The sequence below is a fragment of the Schistocerca gregaria genome, chromosome 2 (genome assembly GCF_023897955.1).
Source record: "Schistocerca gregaria isolate iqSchGreg1 chromosome 2, iqSchGreg1.2, whole genome shotgun sequence".
In the NCBI taxonomy this organism is placed as follows: Eukaryota; Metazoa; Arthropoda; class Insecta; order Orthoptera; family Acrididae; genus Schistocerca; species Schistocerca gregaria.
Genome location: NC_064921.1, coordinates 586,615,811 through 586,643,346, shown reverse-complemented (window position 1 = coordinate 586,643,346; position 27,536 = coordinate 586,615,811). Strand labels below are relative to the sequence as shown.

Here is a 27,536-nt window from a genome sequence, read left to right as displayed (position 1 = left end):
ACATTCCCTCTCCTTCCTGAAGAAGCAACCATCGGTTGCGAAAGCTAGTAATTCTGTGTGTGTGTTTGTGTGTTTTGTTCTAGTGCCTGTCTGCCGGCGTTTTCCCGCTTGGTAAGTCTTGGAATCTTTGTTTTTAATATATTTTTCCCATGTGGAAGTTTCTTTCTATTTTATTTAGAACATGTAGAAAAATGTAAAACCATCAGGGGAGAAAAGAGGTGATGGTTAACAGGCATTGAGACAGTGAACCTCACCTGAAAATGAAGTACTGAATTCAAACATGAAGACTATGGCCAAAAGAAGGCAACCACTTTACCATAGACATAACTAGAGAAAGAGGAGAGTTTGATATTAACAAAAAACAAGAAAAACCTCTAAGTTCAGGTCCCAACAGAAAATTTCAGTTTTTGTACATATTTTATACTTCTTAATAATCTTATTAATTTACTGTTTAACATATTATTTATTCCACTGCCCCCCCCCCCCCACCACTCATATATAAGAGGTTTTTTTTAAAAACTGATTCACACAATGTACTGCATCAAATTCTTGCACTTCCATTATCACAATTTTTTCACTTTCTCTTCACTAAAATCTATAAAAGATCTTAATATAATCTGTCAATGGAAAAACCAGGATGGAATAACAACATTATGAAAAGGACAGATTGCTAATCACCATGTAGAAGTGGTGCTGAGTCACTGGCAGAAACAGTGAAAAGAAAAGCTAAACTTTTACCTTTAAGATAAGAAAGTCCTCCTTCAGGAGCAGAAAACAACACGTATACTCACACAAGTGACACACACACACACACACACACACACACACACACACAAACGAACAAGGTATTGGGGAAGCTGGATAATTTAGAGTTAGAAGTGTCACACTCAAAGGACGTCAGAAACACATCTCCCATGTCTTATCACAATATGTAAACTTAACATTCCTCTTACATCTGTTAACCAACAACAAGTAAGCACCACTCAATATGCAAAAGGGGAGCTTGTGTTTTCTCAATCAAAGATATGGCTAATAAACAGTATTCCATCCCTGATTGTCGCATTTCTTAACTCATCAAAGGAGATGCCAGAAGTAAAAAAAAGGTCATCTCACAGCAATCACTTTACAGAACTCTCTGTAGCAAGGATCATACACAAAGTATCCACTTGGATGAATAGTCCTTCACCCTCCAGCAACTATGTCAGCCCCAAACTGGATGTTGCTTTTCTTCTCCATCCTAACTTTTTCATAAGAACCTTTCTTATCTATTTCTTCTACAGTCAATACGATAATCTCTGAACAAATGCTCAAAAACAAAAACAGGCATGAAACAGCAAACAAATGATAACTTTTTACAGCACATCTAATGGAATGTCAATTTTACTGTGTGCATTCTGGTAAGCCAGAAACAGATTTGAGATAAACACTATGCTTTTTATAGACAAAACGGCAAATAAAGATTTCAATACTATGGAAAGAATAGACTGCTATGCACCACATTGCAGAGACGTTGAGTCGCAGAAAGGCCCAACAATATGACTGCTGAACAAGTGAGCTTTCAGCCAAAAGGCCTCCTTCTGAAGAAGACAATACACATTCACACAAGCACAACTCACACATACAAGACCACTGTCTATGGCCATCGAGGGAGACAGATTTCAACAGCTGATATCTGTGTGGTTCAATCCAACATTATGTAAATTTTCCACCACATTCTGGAGACTATAAAAATGCATGACTGAAAGATTCTAACAATGGAAAGGCAAGAAGCCAGCAAGCTGCCGAGATTGTTTAAAATAGTAATACTTGCTAAAAACTGTGAAATTCATTCATATGATGTGAGGAACACACTATTCGATTATTCTACAGGTCACCTTTTTTAACTTCCCGCTGCTTGAGACACTTGTCTTATCTATCCTTTTTCTGCCATGTTATAAACATCTCCAACTGTTTTAAGAGACTTCAATCACCAATTAGTGTGCCCTACTCATACTTTTACACAAATGGAAATTTTTCTACTGCCATGTTCAGTAGGTCTTTGGAAAGCAAGATGCTAACACTGGTTCAATGGCTGAAAATGTACTAGTAACTACTGCTGAGAAATGGCATTTCAATAGTGTTAATACTGACTGACCACAATATTGACTCTTGTGACCTGCAAACATGCTGTATCTTTGAAGATATCTCAGAAAATTGATGTTGTTGTGGTCTTCAGTCCTGAGACTGGTTTGATGCAGCTCTCTATGCTACCCTATCCCGTGCAAGCTTCTCCATCTCCCAGTACTTACTGCATCCTACATCCTTCTGGATCTGCTTAGTATATTCATCTCTTTGTCTCCCTCTACGATTTTTACCCTCCAATGCTAAATTTGTGATCCCTTGGTGCCTCAGAACATGTCCTACCAACCGGTCCCTTCTTCTTACAAAGTTGTACCACAAACTCCTCTTCTCCCGTATTCTATTCAATACCTCCTCATTAGTTATGTGATTTACCAATCTAATCTTCAGCATTCTTCTGTAGCACCACATTTTGAAAGCTTCTATTCTCTTCTTGTCCAAACTATTTATCGCCCATGTTTCACTTCCATACATGGCTACACTCCATACAAATACTTTCAGAAACGACTTCCTGACACTTAAATCTATACTCGATGTTAACAAATTTCTCTTCTTCAGAAACACTTTCCTTTCCATTGCCAGTCTACATTTTATACCCTCTCTACTTTGACCATCATCAGTTATTTTGCTCCCCAAATAGGAATGTGATATCAAGAAAGCAAATATATTGACCGTCAACAATAAATGAGAGAACACTGTTATGTCAACTTACCAATCACTAAAATAAATTGAAATGATGAACATACAAATTAGAAAGAAGAGAGGAAATATGGAATGGTGATATGTACAGCCTTTTGAAGGTAACAAAACTTTCACACTTGCAAGAAACTTCCAATTTAACCACATTACAATATGTGTCAGGCTTTCCCCACCCATACCTGTTTCACAGCCGGTGTCTCTGATAAAAACTGAAATTAATTTATGCCTTATTTGGAGCAAAAACCCACTGAGTTGTTGTTCAGATCACATAAACTGTAACATGTAGGTATCTTCAATTAATGAGACATGTGCGACTGAATTTAAAGCCATCTACTACCATCTGGAACAAATTGGAATGTGCTCAATTTGTAGTAGTGTATTTGCTGCATGATGACACAGACAGGGCCAGCATCAGACAAGGCAACACCTTGTTGATGTAACCATCCTTCTCCATCTCTCATTATCTTTGGCACTTGGTTGTAGTTGCTGCACTTCATTCCACTAACGACATTTTGCTTTGCAATATGGATTTTTTTGAGCTGTCTCTTGATTTGTTTCTAAGCTATTTCCTTCTAAGACTTATTTTATGAAGCTCATATGTTGCATTATGTGTCCAGTTAATTCGATTTTTCTTCTCTGTATCGTGTTAATCAATGTCATTTTCTGTTAAATTTCTTTCAGTATCTGTTAACTGGATTTTTTTGCATTACAAGATGTTTTTGTGGCTCTTCTCTATACGCACACCTTTATTCCTTCCTATTTTCCCAGGGCCCATCTTTCACAGCAATAGCCTAAAATGTTCCAAATAAATATCTTCATGAGTTTCTTTCTTGCACCTATATGAATTGTTAGTAAATTAGGACCTCAAGAGCATTAGAGTGAATGAAGAGGACATCTCTAACTGATCAAAGTACAAGGTCTGTTCAAAAAATTCTGGAATATTCATAATTTTGCGCCAATAGTGTGTTGGGAGTGAAATGCGGTTGGCATCCCTGCATGTGCCTGTGTTTAATGTATAACTGACGAAAGTTTCATTGTTGTATGTCTGTTAGTTATTGTTCAGTGTGGTATCGAGTAGAACACTGTGTCGCACAGTTTAAGAATTTCCAGATGGCAGAGTTAGAGTGCAAACACGTCTGCATTAAATTTAGTGTGAAACCCAAGAAAACATTTCCAGAGACACACCAAATGATGCACGAAGCCTAAGGTGATGAGTGCTTAAGCCCTATTGAGTGTTACAAATGACTAACATAGTTTAACAATGGCTGGGTGGAAGTTAAAGATGACCCTCGTTCAGGCTACCCTTTGACACCTACTGATAACGATAATGTAAAGAACATCAATGAAATTGTGAGTGCCAATCAAAGACAGACTGTCCACGAGATTTCAGAAGAATGTAACATTTCAGTTGGATCATGTCATGAAATCCTGACACAGCATCTTGGACTGTATCATGTTGCTGCCAAATTCATCCCATGGCTCACGAGTCAAGACCAGAAAAGCCTTTGCCTCACAATCTGTGAAGAGTTTTTGGATTGCACAGATGGGAATGAGATGTTCCTTAAGAATCATAACTGGTGGTGAGATGTGAGTATACATCGGATACGGATCACCAGGGGTGGGGAGGGGGGGGGGGGGGGGGGGGGGGGACCTCACCAGGCCAGGTCAAATGTCAAAGCCATGATGATAGTTTTCTTTGCTTTGAACAATTAGTTCATCATGAATTCATGCCACAGCAACAAACTGTTAATCAATGTTACTATGGGGACGCACTGCAACACCTGTGAGAAGGAAAGAGTCTGAAATGTGGTGACACAATTCATGGTTCTTGTATCACGATAAGATGCCTGCACATTCATCCCTGTTGGTATGTACTATTGCATGAAAAACAAAATCACTGTGCTGGCTCATCATCTTTACTCTCCACACCTGGCCCCTATGGACATTTTTTGAAAATCCTATTGAAACGATGAAGCTCTGCAGCGGTAGACGAGATAAAAGAAGATTCACATATGGTGCTTCGCATGATCCAATGAGACATGTCCCAAGACTCTGGAAGGGGGAACAGTGTTGGGAGAATTGTACCAACTGCAGCAGAGAGCATTTTCAAGGAGTCCAAGCACAATAAGTAAAGGTAAGTGCAGAAAAATTTTGTCGACAGAGTTCCAGAATTGTCTGAACAGACCTCGCACAGATCAACAAATTTAAGAGCTTTAATGATGAGCAAAAGCAGAACAGGGGCTTAACAGCAGAGACGATAGGAGGCCAGAGAATGAATAAATGCTTTTGTACTGCTTCCAGTAATAGCATATAGTTACTTGATGAGGTTCCTAATGACCCTAAATGAAAGGGAAAAAAGCGTTATTAAATTACTCTTATTTCTAAAGGTTTGGTTGGCTGTTGCAATTCTTTTAATATCCACTATCTTTCTGTTGTCATCTGTTACTGTACTTTCCAAGTATCAAAACTGATTTACTTGCAGTAGTATTATATTTCCTATGTTAATGTTTGCTCTTACTTAACTGTTGGATTTATCTATAACAATTGATGTAGTCTTTTTTGCCTTTATTTTCAGTCAGTCACAAAATTTTTAATTAATAGACCATGTGAAACCAGCTACACCATCAGTAAACCACACACGAAGAACTTGGTCGTCATTAATTTTGATCAATACGGTGCCACTTTTTATAAATAAATATGGAGAAAATGGACAGACTTATCAAATACCTCTTCTTATTTCTGCATTAATAACATTGATACCTATTTTTGTAAACATTGAGAACCTATCTGTCCAGTTTATTCTAGCTTTATTCAATTTTCCAAGTTTCTTCCAGCGTACTTTACCGGAATCCTTCTGTAGGTCAATTCTTCTGCCTAAACTAATTCCTACGGGCATTGTAGCTACCCTAATCCCTATTTCTTCTTTTAATCCAAACTGGTTCCCCTTTAAAGAAGGGTAATCTTAGCTGTTAATCTTTCTTTAACAATAAGAAGTAGAATTATTGAACATGGGTTAGTTATGGCACAGTTGTATAATGTTAGCAATCATTGGCATTTCCTTTCTTAGGTATGGCAACAGTGTTACTTTTTAATAATTACAATGGTAGTGCTTCATACTCAGAGACAAATTGTACAGTTGTTCTTTTGCTTCACCTCCAACATTCTTTATGTCAGTGTGTGCCAATTTTGGCAGCATTATTTTTTCCAGTTCCAATGGTATCTTGCCAAATTCGGAGTTACCTTCTTTTGCCAATTTGGTGTTTTTTGCCAATTTTGCTGCTGTTTTGCCAATTTTAGTGTGCTTATTGCTAAATTTTATGTTATTTTTTTGCCAATTTCAGTGCTACCTTGGATGTCACATCATAGTTTTTTTATGTGGAAAATGAACTGTCAGTTTAAGATTATGCATGAACCTCACCTTTAGGGCAAAGCAGAGTTTCAATATTCAATAATTGTCAGTTAGGAATACTAGTAAACTGCACCCCCAAGATCCAAAATACAGTAAGACTGTGATAATCCGGCACTCGATAATCCGGCAGTACCAACAGTCTGGCATGCGAAAGAAATATTCCCACATCTTTAGTTTGGCACTGGTGAGACTGGCCTGTTATGGTGGCATCTGCCAAATTCAACCCTAGCAGCAGCTGAGGAGTCCAGCACAAAGGACTTCATTCTTTCAAGAGACAAAATAACTGCCTTATCAAGTGGAAATGCTTCAGACGATCACAAACTGCTTTTTTAATGACTGGGAAATTTGGGGTGTTCAAAAAGTCTCTCCGTAGTGTTATGCTTGTTAGCCAGGACCTAATTGCATTTCCTGTGTTTTCCATTCGTTGAAGGATATGTATATGGGATAAATATGTTGCAGAAACTATTAGAATCAGTCAAAAACAGAGAGCAGGCAGTATGTGTTTAAAAATATATGTGTTTCCAGTTTGCACAACTAGTGTGCTATCCATGGTTCAAATATTACTTCACACACTCATTCACTTTCATATTGTTACAAAGTAGTTACCTAGTACACCAACACTTAGGTAAATGAGATGCTCACCTTTAGGGAACTCAATAGGCAACCAACTATGAACATGATACTGTGTCACAGCAGCAGAAGAATGAAGTGAGCCACTATGATATCATTTAATTTCCCTGCCACTCTCTCTACCACAGAAATTGCGATGAATGCGTGAAAATTAACTGCTCCTTTCACTGACCAAGAAATTTCTGAACTATTAATCTAGATTGTAAATGCATAATGAACGAAAATTAAGAACCAAAAACAGCTGAAGACAAGTTAATAAACATTTGAGAGCACAAGAACTGAGGATAAAGTGTCATTAGCAGAAACTCAGTGTGAATGTTCATGTGAGTTACATGCTATGTAATGAAAATATTGAATCCAACGAAAACTACGTATGGAACTAACCAATGTTTTAGCATCGCATCTCCTCGGTTTAAGTTATATCATTGGCAAATATCTAGGACTGATGCAACAAACAGTTACAATACTAAACATATCCACATCGAGCAACTGCCTAACAGTCCATAACATATCTGAAATTTCTGACACTAATGATCAAAATCTGAAAACTAACACTGACTTTTTTAACAGATTTATAACACTTCAAAGACATAATGAAACATTAGAAGTTAATGCAACCATTGCCATCTCAAATCCAACTTACCTAGAAATTGATAACACACACAGAGAGAGAGAGAGAGAGAGAGAGAGAGAGAGAGAGAGAGAGAGAGAGAGAGAGAGAGAGAGAGAGAACATCACATCGAATTTGCAAGTATCATCAATAAGAAATTCAGTACAAAAGTGCAAGTTGCAAGAAATATCTTAGTACTTTTTAATCAATAATATTAAAACATCTGTATTAAAAACTGCAATATCACAATACCTTTTTAATTTACAACACTAGTCTTTTTACCACTAGTTATAATTATTAAGAGCAATGATCGGCATTTGTAAAAATGAATAAGTAATCTTAAGTCATATGCCTATAAGATAAAAACTGAGAATGGGAAAACAACAGCAATGACACTTATGAGCTTTTCCAGTGTGAGGGGGATACCAAGGCATATTTATTTTTAGTGCTACTGACCAAAACCACTCTCAACTGAAAAAAAAGTGTGATGTTGATTTATATAGGAATACTAAATAACCATCACATAACTTAAAACACGTTACATTTCCTCCAGATGCTTGTCACACAAGTTTCATTATATACAGCCAGTAAAAGAAACATTAGGCACAGTCCACATCCTTGGCCTTACTGCACAAGAAACACAAATTTGCAGTCTTTTTTAGAGCCCAACCATTGTTTTAATTCTATACAAAAGAAACAGTACACAAAACTCTTTTAAGGAATTGTTGAGGAGAGTTTTTAAGAAGAATAGTTCATGTACAAGTGACAGACAGCCCAATGTAAGTAAGAAAAAGTTGGGACCTCCCACCATGCACAAACTATGTACAGGTTGGTTAGGTACCCTCCAAAGTAAATAAACATTGTGTTCCTTCACCGTAAGGATAACTGCCATACCTGTTGGCTCATGTGACTAATACCAGGGACCGCACAGCACACCGGCCGGCTGTCCACCCCTGAGACAGATTAACAAAACTGCTAGGCCACTCAGTAATGGTAAAGTTATTTACAACCTACTTAAAGGTTATGAAAAAACTGAGTTACACAGATACATGTTTAGAATTCCATTACAGTAACTGAGATATGTGTGAAGTGCTTCTTAGCTATTTACTGCAAACTAGTGAAGGTGTAGACAAATGGGATGTTCTAAGATGTTACACAAACTGAACACAGTAGCCAACAAAATCATAATACATATTCACAAATATATACGGCAGGGAAAAAAGCGATTTACACATACCACTCATTTACTATGCTGAGAATGGGTCTATTGGCATACCTGATGGTTTGATAGTTATACTTAAAAATATAATTTTAAGAGTTCAACAGGATATTTATTCACTATGAACAAGTAATTCAGAGACCGAATCTCAGTTTGTTACACAATGCAGAATGCTTTGTTTGGGTGCAGAACAAATTGTTTTATAATTATTTTGGATTTATGTACAGCAACAAGCTGTGGAGTGCTTGAAATCAACCAAAGTTTCACAATGCTACATGGAGAGAATTTCAAGTTAAAAGATGAATTTTTCAGCTAAATGTGATTCATACAAGAACAAGAAATAAAGGCATTATTTAGTTGTGGTTTAACCAGTTATGATGTTACAACTGATTTGATAAAATGTTACAGGTGGCAGCTATCCAAATAACCACATGAAATGAGAGAGAAGGATGAAGTCTTGTGCTCAAACTTATAAGTATAGTCTGTGTGTACTGGAAGGCACAACAGAATTACTACTTACTACAAATTTACTATTTGCTGCCAACTTTATGCTTGAGTGTAGTGTCAAAATGCAATACTACAGTAGTTCAATCAGTTTTAACAATGTTTTGAAACAAATCTTATCAGCAGACAGAAGGCCTTCAACAACCACACCAGTTCCATGTCAACAGGCTCACTGCTCAGCGGCACAGGCTCATCAAACAAACAATTTCATGTATCGTCAAGCATGTTTAACAACAACTGATTTTTATTCTATGTATTATTTCTGCAAAAGAAAGACCAAAAGAAGTCATTTCTCAATTTTATCTGGAACGATTCAAAATTGTACACTTTGTGAGAAAGCTTCAAAGGGTAGCTCAAAATGCAATATAAATGTCACGGGAAAGTCCTGGTAGAAAGTAAATACCTTGGAGACCACTCATCAAAAAGCAGATGTGATGAGTTGTCAAAAGGCACACAAAGAAAGTAAACTACACACAGTAAACACACACACATGCTCATGGTCCTACACTGGGCTGGACAACCACAATTTGCATTTAGGCAGGTGACTAGATTGTATTAGTGGTTGGGTTGTGTGGGTAGAGAGGGAGAATGGTGGGAGGCAGGAAGAGGGCACCGTTAGGTGGCCAGCAGCTCGGAAGCAGGCAGCCAATTTGCCAGCTAGAAATACATGAGGGAGTGAGAAATCGGGTGGCAGGTGCATGGGCTAGGCATGTGATGCACCGATGTCGGAGCCATTAGGTAGCATCGCATGCTGAAGGTGATGTTGGGATGTGAATTGGGAGGGGGTGACAGGACAGAGGAAGGAAAAACTGTTGCATGGGGATTGGGTGGGAGGGGGGGAGAGACAAGGAGTTACCAGAGACTGAGATCACAGTGATTACTGGGGTGGATAATGTGTTTTAAGGATAACTCCCATTTGTGTAATTCGGAGAAACTAGTGGTAGAGGCCAGCCATTCAATTTGTGCTTGTTGTGCCATCGGGTGGTGGACTTTGTTCTTGACAACAATCTGGTGGTGGTCATTCATCCTGGTGCCAGCTAAATGACACACATGCAATGAAGAGAACCCCCTTGTTGTCCAGTACACTTCAGGCCTAGCAAAGGTTTTCACAGACATGCACTACCACCCCAAACTTAGTCCACAAACAGATTTCCTGTGTTATACCTTCAACCCCCCTCTCCAACCCTTCCATACCTCCAGTAATCAGCTACAAAGGAGTGCACCATTGTCACCCAATATCATCCTGAACTGGAACAATTGAACCATAACCTTCATCAGGGCTTTGATTATCACTCATCATGCCTTGAAATGAGTGACATGCTACCCAAGATCTTTTCCATCCCTCCTAAAGTGATGTTCCGTTGCTCACCCAAGTTGCACAACATCCTTGTTCATCTATGCCACTCCTGCTCCCAATCTCTTGCCACAAGGCTCATATTCCTGTGGTAGATTACGGTGCAAGACCAGCTCAATCTAACCACCCAGCACTTCCTACTCCAGGCCTGTCATGGGCTTGTTCTACCCCATCAGGGGCTGGGCCTCCTGTAAAAGCAGCCATGTCGTATACTACCTCTGCTGCAAACATTGCACAGCTTTTTATGTTGGTCTACCAACCAGCGGTCCACCACAATGAGTGGCCACTGCCAGATTGTTGAAAAAACTAATTTAATCATAAGGTGGCACAATGTGCTCAATTTCCATAGCTGCTCCACAACATGTGTTATCTGGATTCTTCTCTCCACCACCAACTTCTCTGCAGTATGCAGATGAGATTTATTCTCACAACACTTCCTCCACTTCCATATCGTCCTAACCTCTATATCTGGGAATCCTATGTCCCCACCCACATCCACCAGTTTCCCCTTCCTTCTTCCTGTCAACCCCTCCCAGTGCACATCACCAAGTCACCTTCAGCACATGCCACTCCCCAACAATTCTGACAACCATGCATCACATGCCTAGCCTACATACCCATCATTCCTCCTTCCACTAGCCAGCAAACCAGATGTCTCCTGGGCTGTTAGCCAACCACCCCTAATCCCTCTCCTTGGCTCCTTCCTCTTGCCCCCCTCTACCCAACCCACCCATGGTACTGCTCGTGGAGCTGGCACCATATAGGGGCATAGGCCTGTGCATGTTCATGTATGTTTACTGTGTGTTTTACTCTGGCTTGAAAAAGGATTACTGCAAAAAATGGCACATTTTCTTTCTTTTTGTATGTGTGTATCAACAACTTAATGTTTCTTCTTTTTGGGGAGGAGTCTACTTTAATCAAAAAGTATCAAAATGCAATGTGTGTTACCACACCATGTTAAATGTACAACAGTAGTGTAGAAGAATTCAAGACAATAAATTTGATATAGGATACTTGTGGTCTATGAAACTGGGAAACTCTCTCAAATTGGGGTACAAAAACTACCTAAGCTACAGGGTATGCGTGTTGTGTAAGGTTTTCAATATTTTCTCGCTCTGTCCACACAAACTATTAGCCCTAGCAAAAATTAAAAAAATACAAACTTTTTTGTAGGAAATTTAATGTAGTTTAATTTTGTTCTGTGACATGTTTTCACAAGAAGCCACGGCTTTTGAATTATAAAAGAAAAACAAACAAAAGCAGCATTAAATGTTTTCTATCTTGAAAACCATTTGGAATAGCGAATATACGCATCTGAAGTTTTCTGTTTGGAATCAGCAATACTGTGAACTCTCAAAGCATGCACCTTTCTTCCTGAATTACTCTGTATATAAAGAGTTACAATAAATGCAAGAACAAAAACAAGAACAAAGGCAAGAACATGAGGTCTACTTATTTTTTCTCTCACAGGATGACACTGTATTTGCCATAAGCAGTACAAAGCCCTGCATATATGTATCATGCAAAGAAGATTGCTGGTTGCATGTGCCCCCCCCCCCCCCTCCACCTCCTTTTCATTTGCAAAATGTCATCTTATATAGAGTGGTTGATTGAGAAGAGACAGTTTTATGTTTTCGCTGTATAAGACAGAGATGGGAGAATGGAGAGAGTGAAAGCCAATGTGGACACAAAGCACATACCTCACGAAAGGCATTAAGTTACTATAAAATTGATAAATCATTCAAACAAGGTACCTCTGACTCTAATGTCATAGTATTATTGTAATTTAATAACTACAAGCATCGCAACTGTCCAGTAAACAAGGCAAAAAGAAGATAAAAATTTGAAGGCAAACAAAATAAACAGGGCAGATTTGTACATGGAATTCCTATGTATGTATTTTGCAAGAATTAAATGATTGGTTTGGTCATGAAAAACACGTAGTTAATGCAAATTTAATATGATACTTTGCAAAGTATATTCAGGGATAAAACAACCTGATACAACAGAATAGTGTCACAGGAAGATATTAATGACTTCTTAAACAGATGAATCTGGATCATTGCAGTGATGAAATAATTCAGATACATGGAGACAAATGACTGCAAAACACAATGCTGAACACACTGAAGGCAGGCTCATGGAGAGTATGGTGCTGTGGTAGTGATTTCTTATGGTTTCAGTGCAGGGTAGGGAAAGAAGTAGCATAGTATTGATTGCCTGATACTGTGCCACTTGTGTAGTTGCAGTGAGACACACTAACATATTTGGAAACATATTCACATTCAGTGAGTATTTGTATGAAGAGAGGAAATTACTATTTGCGTAATCCAAGCTCTTGCAACAAGGAACTACTGCGTGGCAGAAACAAAGAACCCTTTCCTTCACGTGAGTATCATTCCACAAGGAAACACTGAAATGAACAAAACAATGTCAATCTTGAGATTGCCTTTACTTATATCACACTTCTTAACCCAGAAAGTTAGATCACACACAATAAATTATAACTAAATCTTCATTATGGAAATGGGTGAACAAATTACCATTACAAGGATACAAAGGTTGTGGAACATTTCCTAGCACGGTACTCCATTTTGTACTACATACATTTTGCAGGCAAACAATAATAAAATTAAGCCAGCATGGAGTTTACTACTACAAGCAACAACATGATTAACAAAGTAAACTGAAAATGTTCAAGACATAATGTACATAATGATGATATTATGAAAATGACAGTTGCTACTCACCATATAGCAGAGATGTTGAGTCGCACATAGGCACAACAAAAAGGCTGTCAAACAGGTAAGCTTTCGGGCAAAAAGGCCTTCATTGGAATCGACCCCCCCCCCCCCCCCCCCACGCACGCACGCACGCACGCACGCACGCACGCACGCACGCACGCACACTCTACCGACTGCAGTTTCTAGCTGTTGAATTCCGATGAAGGCCTTTTTGGCCAAAAGAAAAGATTACTTGTTTGACAGACTTTTAGTTGCATCTATCTGTGATTCAGACTGTCCGCTCTATGGTGAGTTGCAACTACCCTTTTCATAATACTTTCAATGCATATCAAAAAATTACATACATAGGGGGAAGGGAGGAGGAAGGGAGAGGGGGAGGGGGAGAGAGAGGGGGGAGGGGAGATTATACTGAATACAATGTGTAGGTTTTCTTTTTTTTATTTTCACACTTACAGAAAGAGGAGCGAAATGCATACGTATTTGCTTAATGCAGAAATAAATACAAACTAACAACAAAAGAAGATCTAGGTGATGCCCTCGGGAGCAGATTTACTTTCTTACTGAGGTTAATTCATCTGTTTTGGATAAATACATTATCCTGAGTGAAGTTTTTTGTTTTTATTTTTATAATTTTTACAACAATTATTATTTGAAATAATCACTATATTTTAATTTTGAAATAATCAGTTCATTTGTGTTTTCAGTTTGAGAATTATGCTGATTTATTTAATGTGTCATGTTTCTTGGTGCAGTGGTAAAACCTGCACAGTACCTACTACTGTTGTGCCAAGTTGATATGAGTGGCACCATTACACACTGTTCTTCACTCCCTGCTGTGTGGATTATGACATGTTGCAAGTATAGCATAATTTTTGATATGAGGTAGCTTCACAAAGTCCAAGAGGCAAAATTAATAACACTGCTCTGCAAAACTTAAGGAAGTATGGAATAATGTTGCCCAAGGTCTCCCAGTTGTGAATAGAAAGCTGACATCACATGATGTGAGGTCAGTATCACTATAGCACCAGATGGTGGAGGCTCCGCAACACAAGGCAATTGAAGAAATGGAGAAAGGTAGTGTATGCAAGCATTTGCAGTACTACGTGGTGGTGTTATTCATTACAACTGAGCCTGGAGACAACATATGGATGACGTCCAATGGGGAAGAATCATCAGGAAATTGGAAGGAGGATAAAATGTAATGAGTGTAGACCAGGCGTTTGGTATTGGCAACAGCACTGTTTCACATGCTTGTGGAGTGTTCCAAATTACAGGCACTCCTGCCTGAATGGGAGGAGTTGGCCAACCAAGTCCACTACAGCAGGAGATGACCACTACACTATGCAGCAAGCAAGAAGGGATCCACGTCACACATCAGGTGCAAATGCAACCACAATTAATAGGACTGCAAGGCAAAAACACTTTCAGTAGTGACTGAATGTACTCTCATATGGCGAGAGATGGGAGAAAGGTATGCGCCCAGGAACATCGTCAAACACAATCATTTTACTGGTCCAAATGTTATGGTGTGGGGAGGCTTGATGTTGCAAGATCTTCCAAATCTCTGAAGATTGTATGCTCACCGCTCAATGTCATTGTGCCACTGTATGGCTTCCCCATGCTCTTATTTTCAGGGCCGTATTTATTTCTACGAGTGGCAATGTGCAACCACATAAAACAGTGCAGATGGATGAGCTTTTGGAAAGACAGGATATCTGGAAAATGGACTGGCCTAGGAGTTCTCCTGATTTAAATGCCAGTGATCATGTGTGGGACGTGTTGGGGAAACTACTGCAGCCCATCCACATCCTCTAATGGCTATCCAGCTCTTGTCAAATGCTATTGGAGGAATGAAATACCCTACCCAAAAGAACTCCTTACCAACCCCGTAGTCAAAGTGGAAGTACATTGCAAAGCATCCAGTGCTGTGTGTGGTGATCACATATGCTATTAAGAACAATGTATAGTCTTTTGTAACTTCCAGACGACCATCATGAATCATGATGACTTCAGTGGAATTATCATCTTTGAATAAAAGTGTCATTTCTGTTTCTCTCATAGCATACTTCTTTCAGTTATCTTTTGTACTATGGTATACTGTAGCAGTTATTTCTATGTACAGTCCACGTTTCAACAAGTTATGTTACTTAACAGTGACAGATCATGAAAAAATTAGTTCCCTCCTTAAGTTCTGCACACCAGTGTAATTGCTAATCATGAAATAAAATACTGTAATGCACATTTCTCAAACAATGAAACAGCTTCACAGATAAAAATGACTATATTCAAGAACTTTATAGTGTCTGTGAACCAATGGAAATAGAAATAAGCAAAACATAAAAACAAAGCATTATCATTCTTATACACGAGTGCAGAAATTTCCCAACACTTAAAGCTGATGAAATCTGTCTGGGCTTTCATCCACATGGCTGTGTTGAAATCTGAGACACTTTGATGAGCGCCACACTCACTGAAACTCCTCAGAATTTCAATGCAGCCACCTGGATGGAAGCCTGAGAAGGTTTTGTCATTATCCTTCTTGTCCAAGTTTGAAAAGGTGCATAGATCAACAGATCATCTTCATCAACACCTGTTTTTAATGAATCACAGTCACTCCATGTAATCACAGTTAAGACTATGGCCCTGAGACTGCAATCACTCAGAACATTCACTGCTGTGTCACTTATTTCATTAGGTGCTTATCAACATGCCTGCTTTCTCTACATTTTTCTTTGAATGCAACGTAACATGTTACAAATAAAGTTCACTTCATTCAAAACATTGAAGACCAATAGCAACTATTTTTCTTGTGGAAGGGGTGATTGGGGAGGGTACGGGGGAGCAGCAGAACATTAATTTTTATATGTCAATTGTCAATAACATGTAGCTGCACAAAAGAAAATATATTACGATTTGTACCTCACTGTCCATGGACTCTGGCTTTCTCCTGTTGCTGGAGGATGTCAGATCGCCTCTCCTTTCCAAGTTACTTAAGCCATTTGTATTGCTTAACTTTGTCAGAACAGCACGGAGCTCTGATATAGCTGCAGATGGAATTCCCATTTCCTTTAGTTCTTCATCACATTTCTGTTTGAGCTGGAATTCCAAAAGACTCAAATAAACAAAGAACCATACCTCAACAAATTCTGCTAAACACAGATATGGAGACTTTATGGGTTCTAGGATTGTAAAATCAAATTTTAATGTGTTTAGCTTTCAACATTTCAGACCACAAATAGCTTCCTCAAATAAAGCAATATGTTTACTTCCCTGCATTACTCAATAAACTTCTTATCTTATTAGACCAAAATGAGACTAAAGTAAGTGAAATTAGTAAAATTCAACAGTACCGATTTTTAACATGTTAGTAAAGATCAAATCACTTTAATTTCAGTGTGTTTGGTTGTATGAATTACATACTGGAATAAAATACTTGTGCTAACAACAGTTCATTTAACTGCAAAAGAAAAATTGCACATAAATGCCACTTTCCGATAAAAATAAACTGTTTTTAACCATGCACAATGAAATTTAAAGAGCTTGTGGATCTTTTTCAGATGCTTTGGTTTCTGTATCATGCACCTGCATCTTTTGATATACTTTTAGGTATACAATTGCAACTCATTTGTGATATCAAATGTTCGCAAAATTATATGATAAAAACATAGTTAATGTTGAAGACTGAATGCTTCTTAATATGCCTGTGCAAGAAAACTAGGGTAAAAGTTGTAAGTACTATAAATGGTAAAATGTGGGACCATCTCTTACAAATAAAAATTACACTAATGACTGCGACTTGACACCAGTAGAACAACCAACTGCAGTAGAGCAACCAACTGCCTTATCAAATATTTCTGACACTCTTATAGACACATACATTAGATGTAACCAGAATTCTTCCTCCAAAACTGCAAATAACGTAATAAAAGTTAAAAAATTTGGTTATGCAATTCAGATTTTGTATTTAGGAATTGGATGTATGTTTCAATCTGTGTATACGATCTTTTGAAATCTTCCTTAAGCTGACCTTTTGCAGTGAAATTTATTTATTTTGTGTGTCTACAGACACGTTATCAAGATGATTAGATTTAAATGCACTGATATGCTTCCAAAACAAGATTTTTATGCTACTTACAATCAGCATAAGGAAACAAATGACAGTTTTTGTGAGGAATCATATAAATCCCACTGCTGCTCATTTTACCTAACAGCTGTCTCAAAACTGTTTTACTTTCTTGATCAAAGCAAAATCACAGTGAAATTATTGTGATCATGAAGCAACAGATAGACCATAAACAGATCAAATCTCTCTTCTCTCAAGCTTGCCAATAGGAGCATTATGTATTATGAAACAGAAACAGAATGAACAGCGCACACACTTTATTTGTTTACTGATCTCATTCTTACCACAAATGGAATGCAACCCTCCCCCCCTCCTCCAACACACACACATCAGAAAGTATTATTTATTTTTTGGTATGCCTAGTCACTTATCCTTAATAGCCCCTTTCATTAATAAAAGTAAAATAACATCTTAGCTTTGGTGACAGCTGCTTATTGGGAGAGAAAAAAATCCTCTCACACAGTGTTCTATCAATAACCTCAAAGCTCAGTCTGCTGCGAAATACTGGTGATTTGTTTTCTATGATTGTTTCCGTCACTACAGTTCTTTCCCTGGTATTCAATTTTGTAGCATTTACTTTTACTCTGTTGCTTTTGTTCAGATCTAACCCCCCCCCCCCCCCCCCCCCTCTCTCTCTCTCTCACACACACACACACACACACACACACACACACACACACACACACACACACACACAGAGAGAGAGAGAGAAAGAGAGAGAGAGAGAGAGAGAGAGAGAGAGAGAGAGAGAGAGAGGGGGGGGGGGGGGGGAATCAAGCAATCTGCCAAATAACAAGTATTTATCTCTGATCAGCTGTCATTACTAAACTGCTCATATGATGGTGTGTACCATTGCTCTGATTCTTTTTTTGCAAATTATTCTTTGTGATTCTGAATATAGTTAATTATGTGGATACAGCAAAACACTACACTCAGTAAAAAAAAATAACAACACCAGTTATTCACCTCTTCAGGGGTGTACTTCTTGACAATGCCTGGTATTTCTTTGGTAAAGGATTCCCAGACACCATCTGGTGGTTCAACACTACCCTTTCGCGTCAAGTTCCTCTGCAGCGGCAAGGGTTCAGGTGCACAATTGGGCCGTGCTCTTCGTTGTACAGGAGGACCCTTGAATCCGGTAGTGCCATTACTGCTGCTACCAGGTATCCTCTCTACTGCTGCAGAACGAGAGGGGGCTGGTGGAGCTGCAGGTGATCCAGCACGACTAGGAGATCCTGACTGGGAGGGTGATGACTGCCTACTGACTAGAGGTGAAGGAGGATACTCTGCAGGGTTGGGAGCAGTGGTAGCTGGAGCAACAGGCATCTCACATACTACAATGGGGCCAGGCGCTACAGCTGCAGGATGAGGCCAAGGAATATGTTGCTGATGTGTGCTATTCCCAACTGGTGATGGGAAGGCAGCAACTTGTACATAGCCCAGTTGTTCTGGAGGTGGCAAGCCCAAACTATGGGCCACAGCCATTCCAGGAGGAACAGTGCCGCTGCTACTACTGTTATTGCCAGCATTAGTGATGCGAGTTTTTGGATCACCAGCAGCAGCTGTAAAAGGAAAGAATAAAAAAAAATTAATTCCTTTAATTGTAAATTCTTAGCAACATATTATGCAATTACAAAAACATCAACACAGGACACATGACAGCATCTAGAAGTTCTTTGTGTTACGTACAGCGTTTATAACTGCAGGATGTGCAAAATGTGAGGTTTTCAAAACTTACATGAACTGTGTGTATAACAGTAAGAACTGAATTTCAGTACAATTTGACACTGGTCAATAGTTCTTGAAAACATAAAACAATGAAGTATCCTTTATTTCCCATTGAAAAATCATATAAAAAGTGGGAATAATTGTCAAGTGGAAAATCATGTATGCTACCAAGCAAATACACTATTTTAATGGCAGAATGCAGAAGTGGAATTATAATCCTTGCCCATGGCAGTGCCTGTCCAATCTGTCTCCTAACCAATTACAGTGTGTTTCAAAAATGACCGGTATATTTGAAACGGCAATACAAACTAAACGAGCAGCGATAGAATACACTGTTTGTTGCAATATGCTTGCGACAACAGTACATTTTCAGGCAGACAAACTTTCGAAATTACAGTAGTTACAACTGTCAACAACAGATGGCGCTGTGGTCTGGGAAACTCTATAGTACAATATTTTCCACATATCCACCATGCGTAGCAATAATATGGCGTAGTCTCTGAATGAAATTACCCGAAACCTTTGACAACGTGTCTGGCGGAATGGCTTCACATGCAGATGAGATGTACTGCTTCAGCTGTTCAATTGTTTCTGGATTCTGGCGATACACCTGGTCTTTCAAGTGTCCCCCCAGAAAGAAGTCACAGGGATTCATGTCTGGCGAATAGGGAGGCAAATCCACGCCGCTTCCTGTATGTTTCGGATAGCCCAAAGCAATCACACGATCATCGAAATATTCATTCAGGAAATTAAAGACATCGGCCGTGCGATGTGGCCGGGCACCATCTTGCATAAACCACGAGTGTTCGCAGTGTCGTCTAAGGCAGTTTGTACCGCCACAAATTCACGAAGAATGTCCAAATAGCGTGATGCAGTAATCGTTTTGGATCTGAAAAATGGGCCAATGATTCCTTTGGAAGAAATGGCGACCCAGATCAGTACTTTTTGAGGATGCAGGGACGATGGGACTGCAACATGGGGCTTTTTGGTTCCCCATATGCGCCAGTTCTGTTTATTGACGAAGCCGTCCACGTAAAAATAAGCTTCGTCAGTAAACCAAATGCTGCCCACATACATATCGCCGTCATCAATTCTGTGCACTATATTGTTAGCGAATGTCTCTCGTGCAGCAATGGTAGCGGCGCTGAGGGGTTGCCGCGTTTGAATTTTGTATGGATAGAGGTGTAAACTTTGGCACATGAGACGATACGTGGACGTTGGCGTCATTTGGACCGCAGCTGCAACACGGCGAACGGAAACACGAGGCCGCTGTTGGATCACCTGCTGCGCGTTGCCCTCTGTGGTTGCCGTACGCGGTCGCCCTACCTTTCCAGCACGTTCATCCGTCACGTTCCCAGTCCGTTGAAATTTTTCAAACAGATCCTTTATTGTATCGCTTCTCGGTACTTTGGTTACATTAAACCTCCGTTGAAAACTTCGTCTTGTTGCAACAACACTGTGTTCTAGGCGGTGGAATTCCAACACCAGAAAAATCCTCTGTTCTAAGGAATAAACCATGTTGTCCACAGCACACTTGCACGTTGTGAACAGCACAAGCTTACAGCAGAAAGACAACGTACAGAATGGCGCACCCACAGACTGCGTTGTCTTCTATATCTTTCACATCACTTGCAGCGCCATCTGTTGTTGAAAATTGTAACTACTGTAATTTCGAAAGCTTGTCCGCCTGAAAATGTACTGTTGTCCCAAGCATATTGCAACAAACGGTGTATTTCTATTGCTGCTCGTTTAGTTTTTATTGCCGTTTCAAATATACCGGTCATTTTTGAAACACCCTGTATAAACACTCAATACTAACCAATAACGTGTCATGTCACTAGCTATTAGGTTACAAGATGTTCCCTAAACTGAGAACAGCTTACCAGCATTGTAGACATCATCTCCATTAACAGATTACTACAGTGTCATTCCATGTCAATGACATACGAGTCTCCACTCGATCATCTCCCATTTTGACAAAGTTTTTACACGGTGTAACTTACATATGGGTCTTACATGAAGCCGTTTCAAATTACAGGTTGAGAAGTAGTATTGTGGAGCCAGCAGCTGTGTTTTTGTAAAGGGTAGTTTTTTTCCCTGTAGTGACAAATCTGAATATATCACCAAGTTTGCTTTACTGTTGCTCGAAATCCAAGAGGACTACCGTGTTTAAGCTTTGATAATTCTGATAAGCTTTTTAAATACAACAGCCTAGATGTTGAACATGTGCAAAATGTACAGCAGATTTATCACAATTTGCTGGCAAAGCAGCTCACAGAGCTTTTTGTGACAAATTTGGATCATGTTTTGGCAGATTGTAACATATGATAGAATGATTTTCTGATGCTGATTTTTTCTCCCATTCCAGCCAGCCAGCATGTTGTAAGATTGTGCAAATGGCATTGTAATTACTCAGTTATTAACAAATTTTGTCCGATTTTCAAAAGAGTCATCATATATCTGACTACTCAGCACCTTTGAAGAGGGCTCTTTATCTGACTACTCTGCACCTTTGAAAAGGGCTCTTTAGTTTGAGTATGACGAGTGTTTCACTTCTGAGACAAACCAGTTCAAAGGAGTAAAATTGCGAACAACTTTGACTGATGTTATGAACAAAGAATTTGTGGTATTTTTCAATATGGACATTTGAAAATCTGAAAGTTGTTATCAACTGTTTTTCTTAAAACAAAAATGTTCTCCGCACTTGACTTTTAGAAGTGTTTAAATGTTCATTTAGGTTAGGTGTTCCCTGACTTTTTGCCACTGCGTACCATTTGATATTTTTAGAAATTTGGGCGTACCACTACAGCTTGTTCACCTTTAACAAACCCTGAGATGGGGTGGGAGTGGTGCGGAATGCTGAAGACGAATGCCACAGGGGTGAGGAACAGTACGAGGCAAATATCTTTCATCATCTTGCTCAGTGTCGACAACAGACACATGGTTTTTGCACTGTGCTGATAAAATACTATGTATTGTAGAAATGTGACACACCCAAGTAATAAGATTTCATGGAATTATTTTTTTTAAAAAAGTCATTCATGTTCACATGTGGTACATATTTGTAGCAAATAATATGCGCTTAAATCAATAAATGATTTGTTTAACTGTATATGTACCACCCTGATATGTTCTTGCACACCATCAGTGTTATGTGTACCACTCTCTGGGAATTCCTGATTTAAGTTGTTTCTGTGTATTACCTAAAAGCCATTCTACTGTCAGATACAAGCAGCTAAACATGATCCAAATTTGTAATGACAAGTTTTATGAGATACTTTGACAGCAACAATGATGTATTGCAGATCTATCAGGCACATGTTCAGCAACTAGGCTGTTGTGCCTAAAAAGTTAAGCAGAAGCTCGAAGTTTCAGCACATGAGTCCCCCTTGATCATGAGCAACAATATAGTACACTTGGTGATTTATTCATATCAGTCACAACATAGAAAAACTGGCCTTTACAAGAACACGACTAGTGGCTGCAGCATATTACTGATCAAACTGTAATTTGGTGTGGCTTCACATAAGACCCACACATACATTTTGTAAAAGTTTCATCAGAATTGGAGAGGTTCTTGTTAAAAAAATAAAAACTTTGTAGTCTGTGATTACTATATCAACGAGTCACGATTGGAACTTGTCAGCTTGTACAAATACGTGGGTGCAAAAATCTGTATGAATATTAAGTGGAATGGCAACACATGTTCGGTCAAAGGTAAAATGAGTGACAGACTTTGGTTCTTGGTATAATAGTACAATTAGTCTGCAAAGGACACTGTTTACAAAATGGTCATGCAACCAAGCCTAGAATAATGCTAAAGTAATTGGGAACTATACCACATATGACTAACAGAAGATATAGAATCTATATAAAGAAAGGCAGCACAAATGGTCATAGGTTTATACTATATGGAGTAGCATTCTGCAAATCTGGATTGACGTCAGCTGTTTTCGACACAGGAAAAATCTGTGCCGGACCGGGACTATCACCTGGATTACCCAGGCTGACACAAATCTTCATGTGTCACAAACATCTGATGTCAATCCAGATTTGCAATATGCAAATCCATTTTGAACAATTTACCTAAGCTGTAATAATCAGAATGTGTATGCATGTCTGAAGAATGTGAAGATACACACACTGTATAAACACTGACATTGTATTACTCGACCCTAATATTATTGCACCTGGAAGTGAGGGTGCTATGTTTAGTTTACTGTGAGGTTTTATCGTGATATTTCATCAGGACATGCTGAACCACTTGATAGTATATGTGCTTCTGTCTTGAAATCCCTCACAATGCAATGCCTGTTCCTTAGTCATAATTGTAGTTGTCTACTATAAAGTCACTGTGTCAATGTCTACATGGAGACTCCACAAATCACATTTAAATGTCTGGCAGAGGGTTCATTGAACCACCCTCACAATACTCTATTATTCCAATCTTGTACAACACACAGAAAGAACAAACACCTATGTCTTTCCTTGCGAGCTCCGATTTCCCTTATTTTATAATGGTGATCATTTCTCCCTATGTAGGTTGGTGCCAACAAAATATTTTTGCATTCTGAGGAGAAAGTTGGTGATTGGAATTTTGTCAGAAGATTCTGTCACAATGAAAAACGCCTTTCTTTTAATGATGTTCGGCCAAAATCCTGTCTCATTTCAATGAAACACTCTTCCATATTTCCCGATAATACAAAACATGTTGCCCTTCTTTGAACTTTTTCGATGTACTCTATCAGTCCTATCTGGTAAGGATCTCACACCGCGCAGCAGTACTCTAGAAAGAGGATGGACATGCGTAGTGTAGGCAGTCTCCTTAGTAGATCTGTCACATTTTCTAAGTGTCCTGTCAATAAAACGCAGTCTTTGGTTAGCCTTCCCTACAACATTTTCTATGTGTTCCTTCCAATTTAAGTTGTTCGTAATTGTAATTCCTATGTATTTAGTTTAATTTATGGCCTTTAGGTTTGACTGATCTATCATGTAACCAAAGTTTAACAGATTCCTTTTAGCACTAACAGATTCCTTTTAGCACTCATGTGGATGACCTCACACTTTTCGTTATTTACAGTCAATTGCCAATTTTCACACCATACATATATCTTCTCTAAACTGTTTTGCAATTTGTTTTGATCTTCTGATGACTTTTTTAGTTGATGAACGACAGCTTCACCTGCAAACAAGATAGCTGCTCAGATTGTCTCCCAAACCTTCTATACAGAGAAGGAACAGCAAAGTGTCTACAACACTACCTTTGGAAACACCAGAAATCACTTCTGTTTTACTCGATGACTTTCTGTCAATTACTACGAACTGTGACCTCTCTGACAGGAAGTCACAATTCCAGCCACATAACTAAGACAATATTCCATAAGCACTCAATTTCTCTTTAAGCGGCTTGTGTGGTACAGTGTCAAAAGCCTTCTGGAAATCCAACAATAATACGGAGTCAATCTACAATCCCTTGTCAATAGCACTCAACACTTCATGCGAATAAAGAGCTAGTTGTGTTTCACAAGAACATTGTTTTCTAAACCCATGTTGCCTGTGTGTCAATAGACCGTTTTCTACATGGTAATTCATATTCTTCGAACACAACGTATGTCCAAGAATCCTGCTGCATACTGACATTAATGATATGTGCCTGTTATTAAATGGATTACTCCTACTACCTTTCTTGAATATTGGTGTGACCTGTGCAACTTTCCAGTGTTTGGGTACGGATATTTCGTCGAGGGAATGGTTGTATAAGATTGTTACGTATGGAGCTAATGCATCCCCACACTCTGAAAGGAACCTAAATGGTGTACATTCTGGACAAGAAGAATTGCTTTTATTAAGTTATTTAAGTTGCTTCACTACTCTGAGGATATTTACTTCTATGTTGTTCATGTTGGCAGCTGTCCTTGATTCGAATTCTGGAATATTTACTTCGTCTTCTTTTGTGAAGGCATTTCAGAAGGCTGTGTTTAGTAACTCTGCTTTGGCACCACTGTCTTCTATGGTATCTTCATTGCTATCGCACAGAGAAGGCATTGATTGTTTCTTGCCGCTAACATACTTCACATACAACCAGAATCTCTCTGGATTTTCTGCCAGGTTTCGAGACAAAGTTTTGTTGTGGAAACTGTTATAAGCATATTGCATTGAAGTCCGCACTAAATTTCGAGCTTCTGTAAAATATTGTCAATCTTGGGGATTTTGCGTCTGTTTAAATTTGGTGTGTGTGTTTCGTTGTTTCTGCACCAGTGTTCTGACTCGTTTTGTGTACCAAGGAGGACCAGCTCCACCATTTGTTAATTTATTTGGTATAAATCTCTCAATTGCTGCCGATACTATTTCTCTGATTTCAAGCCACATCTGTGTTTCCAATAACAGCCATGGGAGGCCAAGCACAATAATACTGTGGTTGAGTAGTAACCATCACTAATGTCAAAGGTTTATTTGACCTATCAGGCACTGTCATGGATATGCTGATGAAACTGAATTGGAGGAGACTCTAAGATGAACACAAAATATCCTGAGAAAGCCTACTTATAACATTTCAAGAAGCAGCTTTACATGGTGAATTTAGAAATATACCAAAATACTGTATGTATAGTTCCCATAGGGATCACGACTACAAAATTAGACCAATTACAATACCAAAGTGGTGTTTAATCAACCACTTCACTTAGGAATGAAATGGGGAGCAGCTCTAATAACTGATAGAATGGGAAATACCCTCAATCATGCACTTCATGGTGGTTTGCAGGGTACTGATATTTCACACTGGTTTGCAAAGTACTGATATACCTGTAGGTGTGTGTGTGTGTGTGTGTGTGTGTGTGTGTGTGTGTGTGTGTGTGTGTGTGTGTGTGTGTTGTGTGTGTGTGTAAATTAGGGAATTTTGAGCTTTACAGATCTTGACTCCCAGTGAAAACACTGAACTATACACGTTGAAGGCTCTGAGGAACTGAAGGAGACTACTAACTCGTATGATATTACCCACTACCAGCACCATATATGGAGACTACTTATTGTACACACTAAGTAGTTATATTTGTACTGTATTAACTCGCCATTTTGAAATGATCTGATTGAAAACATGTTGAAGAAATTATATCAGGAGAGATACTTAAAAGAGAGAGAAGAAGATAGGGAAGACTGAATTTTAAAGCAAAACAGACAATGAGGTGACAAGAAAGGGTGCTCAATCACAAATTATGAGGACGGAAATCAGTCAAATTCTTCACAAAGGTACTACTCACCTCACTCAACTCCAGTATTTTAAAAAAAGAAAAAACTTGAATATGAATGGCTTGACAGGTAGCTGAAAATTGCTCCTCCCAAATGGGAGCACAGTGTCTTAACTATGTGTCTCCTTACTATGTACTGAAGTTGTTCCAGGAAAATCAAATAGAAGAAATACACGATTGAAATAAACAATTGCTTCAAAAGAACTTTTACTCTTAAAAGCAGAAAGAATACTGCCAAATTTTTCCACGTACATTTTCCTATCTCTGTTGTAAAAAAAAACACCCTGCACTTGAGGGCTGTTGGTGCCGCTCACATATGTACTTAAAATCGTAATTTAAAGTGGAATAATCACACCACACAAGTTATAGAAAGTACAGAAGCCAAACTCTGAAATGTAATTCAACCACAAGAGGTGTAACTTTTAAAAAATCACCATATGATTTATTCTTGAGTAATGCTCTTCACTTTGGAACACACTCCTGGCAGGATTAATAGAGAAGACATGTATGTGCATTTAGTCAGTGTTAAAGCACCATGGAGATGCTCATTCAGTTTCAGATGCAGATGTTTCAAGATGGCATCCCAGGGGGGACTATGCATGTTCTCAAAGGGCTCAAAAAACATTACTTCTGTTCACAAAACAGTGCACTTGAATGAAACCTGCAGTAAATACAATTTGTGATCACTGATTAAATGTTTTTAAAATTACATATATAGAAGGCAAACTGTGCCATTTCCTAACTATCACATGTGGAGCATATTTCAGATAATTATGCCAGGTTTTATTACTAACCAGGTCCACAGACACAGTCAAAAGATTATCATTTAACTGCTACATCCGTAGTTACCAGGATGTCAACTTGATGACCATAATGAACTTTTCCCCATGTACATAAATTTCATCACATTTATGAGATACACATGTCTCATATTTCACCCATTTTTGTCAACTATGCCTATTCACGTATAAAAAATGTTTTAAAATATTGCTCGAAGTAACTGGAATCAAAGATTTCAACTTCTTTATTTAGGAACCTATTTGCACAGATCTTCTTCAACAGCCAATACGAGTAAACCATTTGGTCACAATACAGTTCAATTTAACTCTACCTGTTTTGCAGGCAATACATCATTTTTTCTCAAGTTTTCC

The 27,536-nt window shown here is 38.7% G+C and overlaps 1 protein-coding gene across 2 annotated transcripts in view; it reads right to left on the bottom strand.

Moving 5' to 3' along the window:
* Window positions 1-27,536, bottom strand: part of LOC126333873 (atrophin-1) — a 64,979-nt gene that overhangs the window by 24,288 nt on the left and 13,155 nt on the right. For both annotated transcript variants that reach the window (XM_049996776.1, XM_049996775.1), the window contains exons 3-4: window positions 18,377-18,972; window positions 16,207-16,383 (exon numbers count right to left, since the gene is read on the bottom strand). In XM_049996776.1, the coding sequence (XP_049852733.1) occupies window positions 16,207-16,383; window positions 18,377-18,972 (773 nt within the window). The remainder of the gene's footprint in view (window positions 1-16,206; window positions 16,384-18,376; window positions 18,973-27,536) is intronic.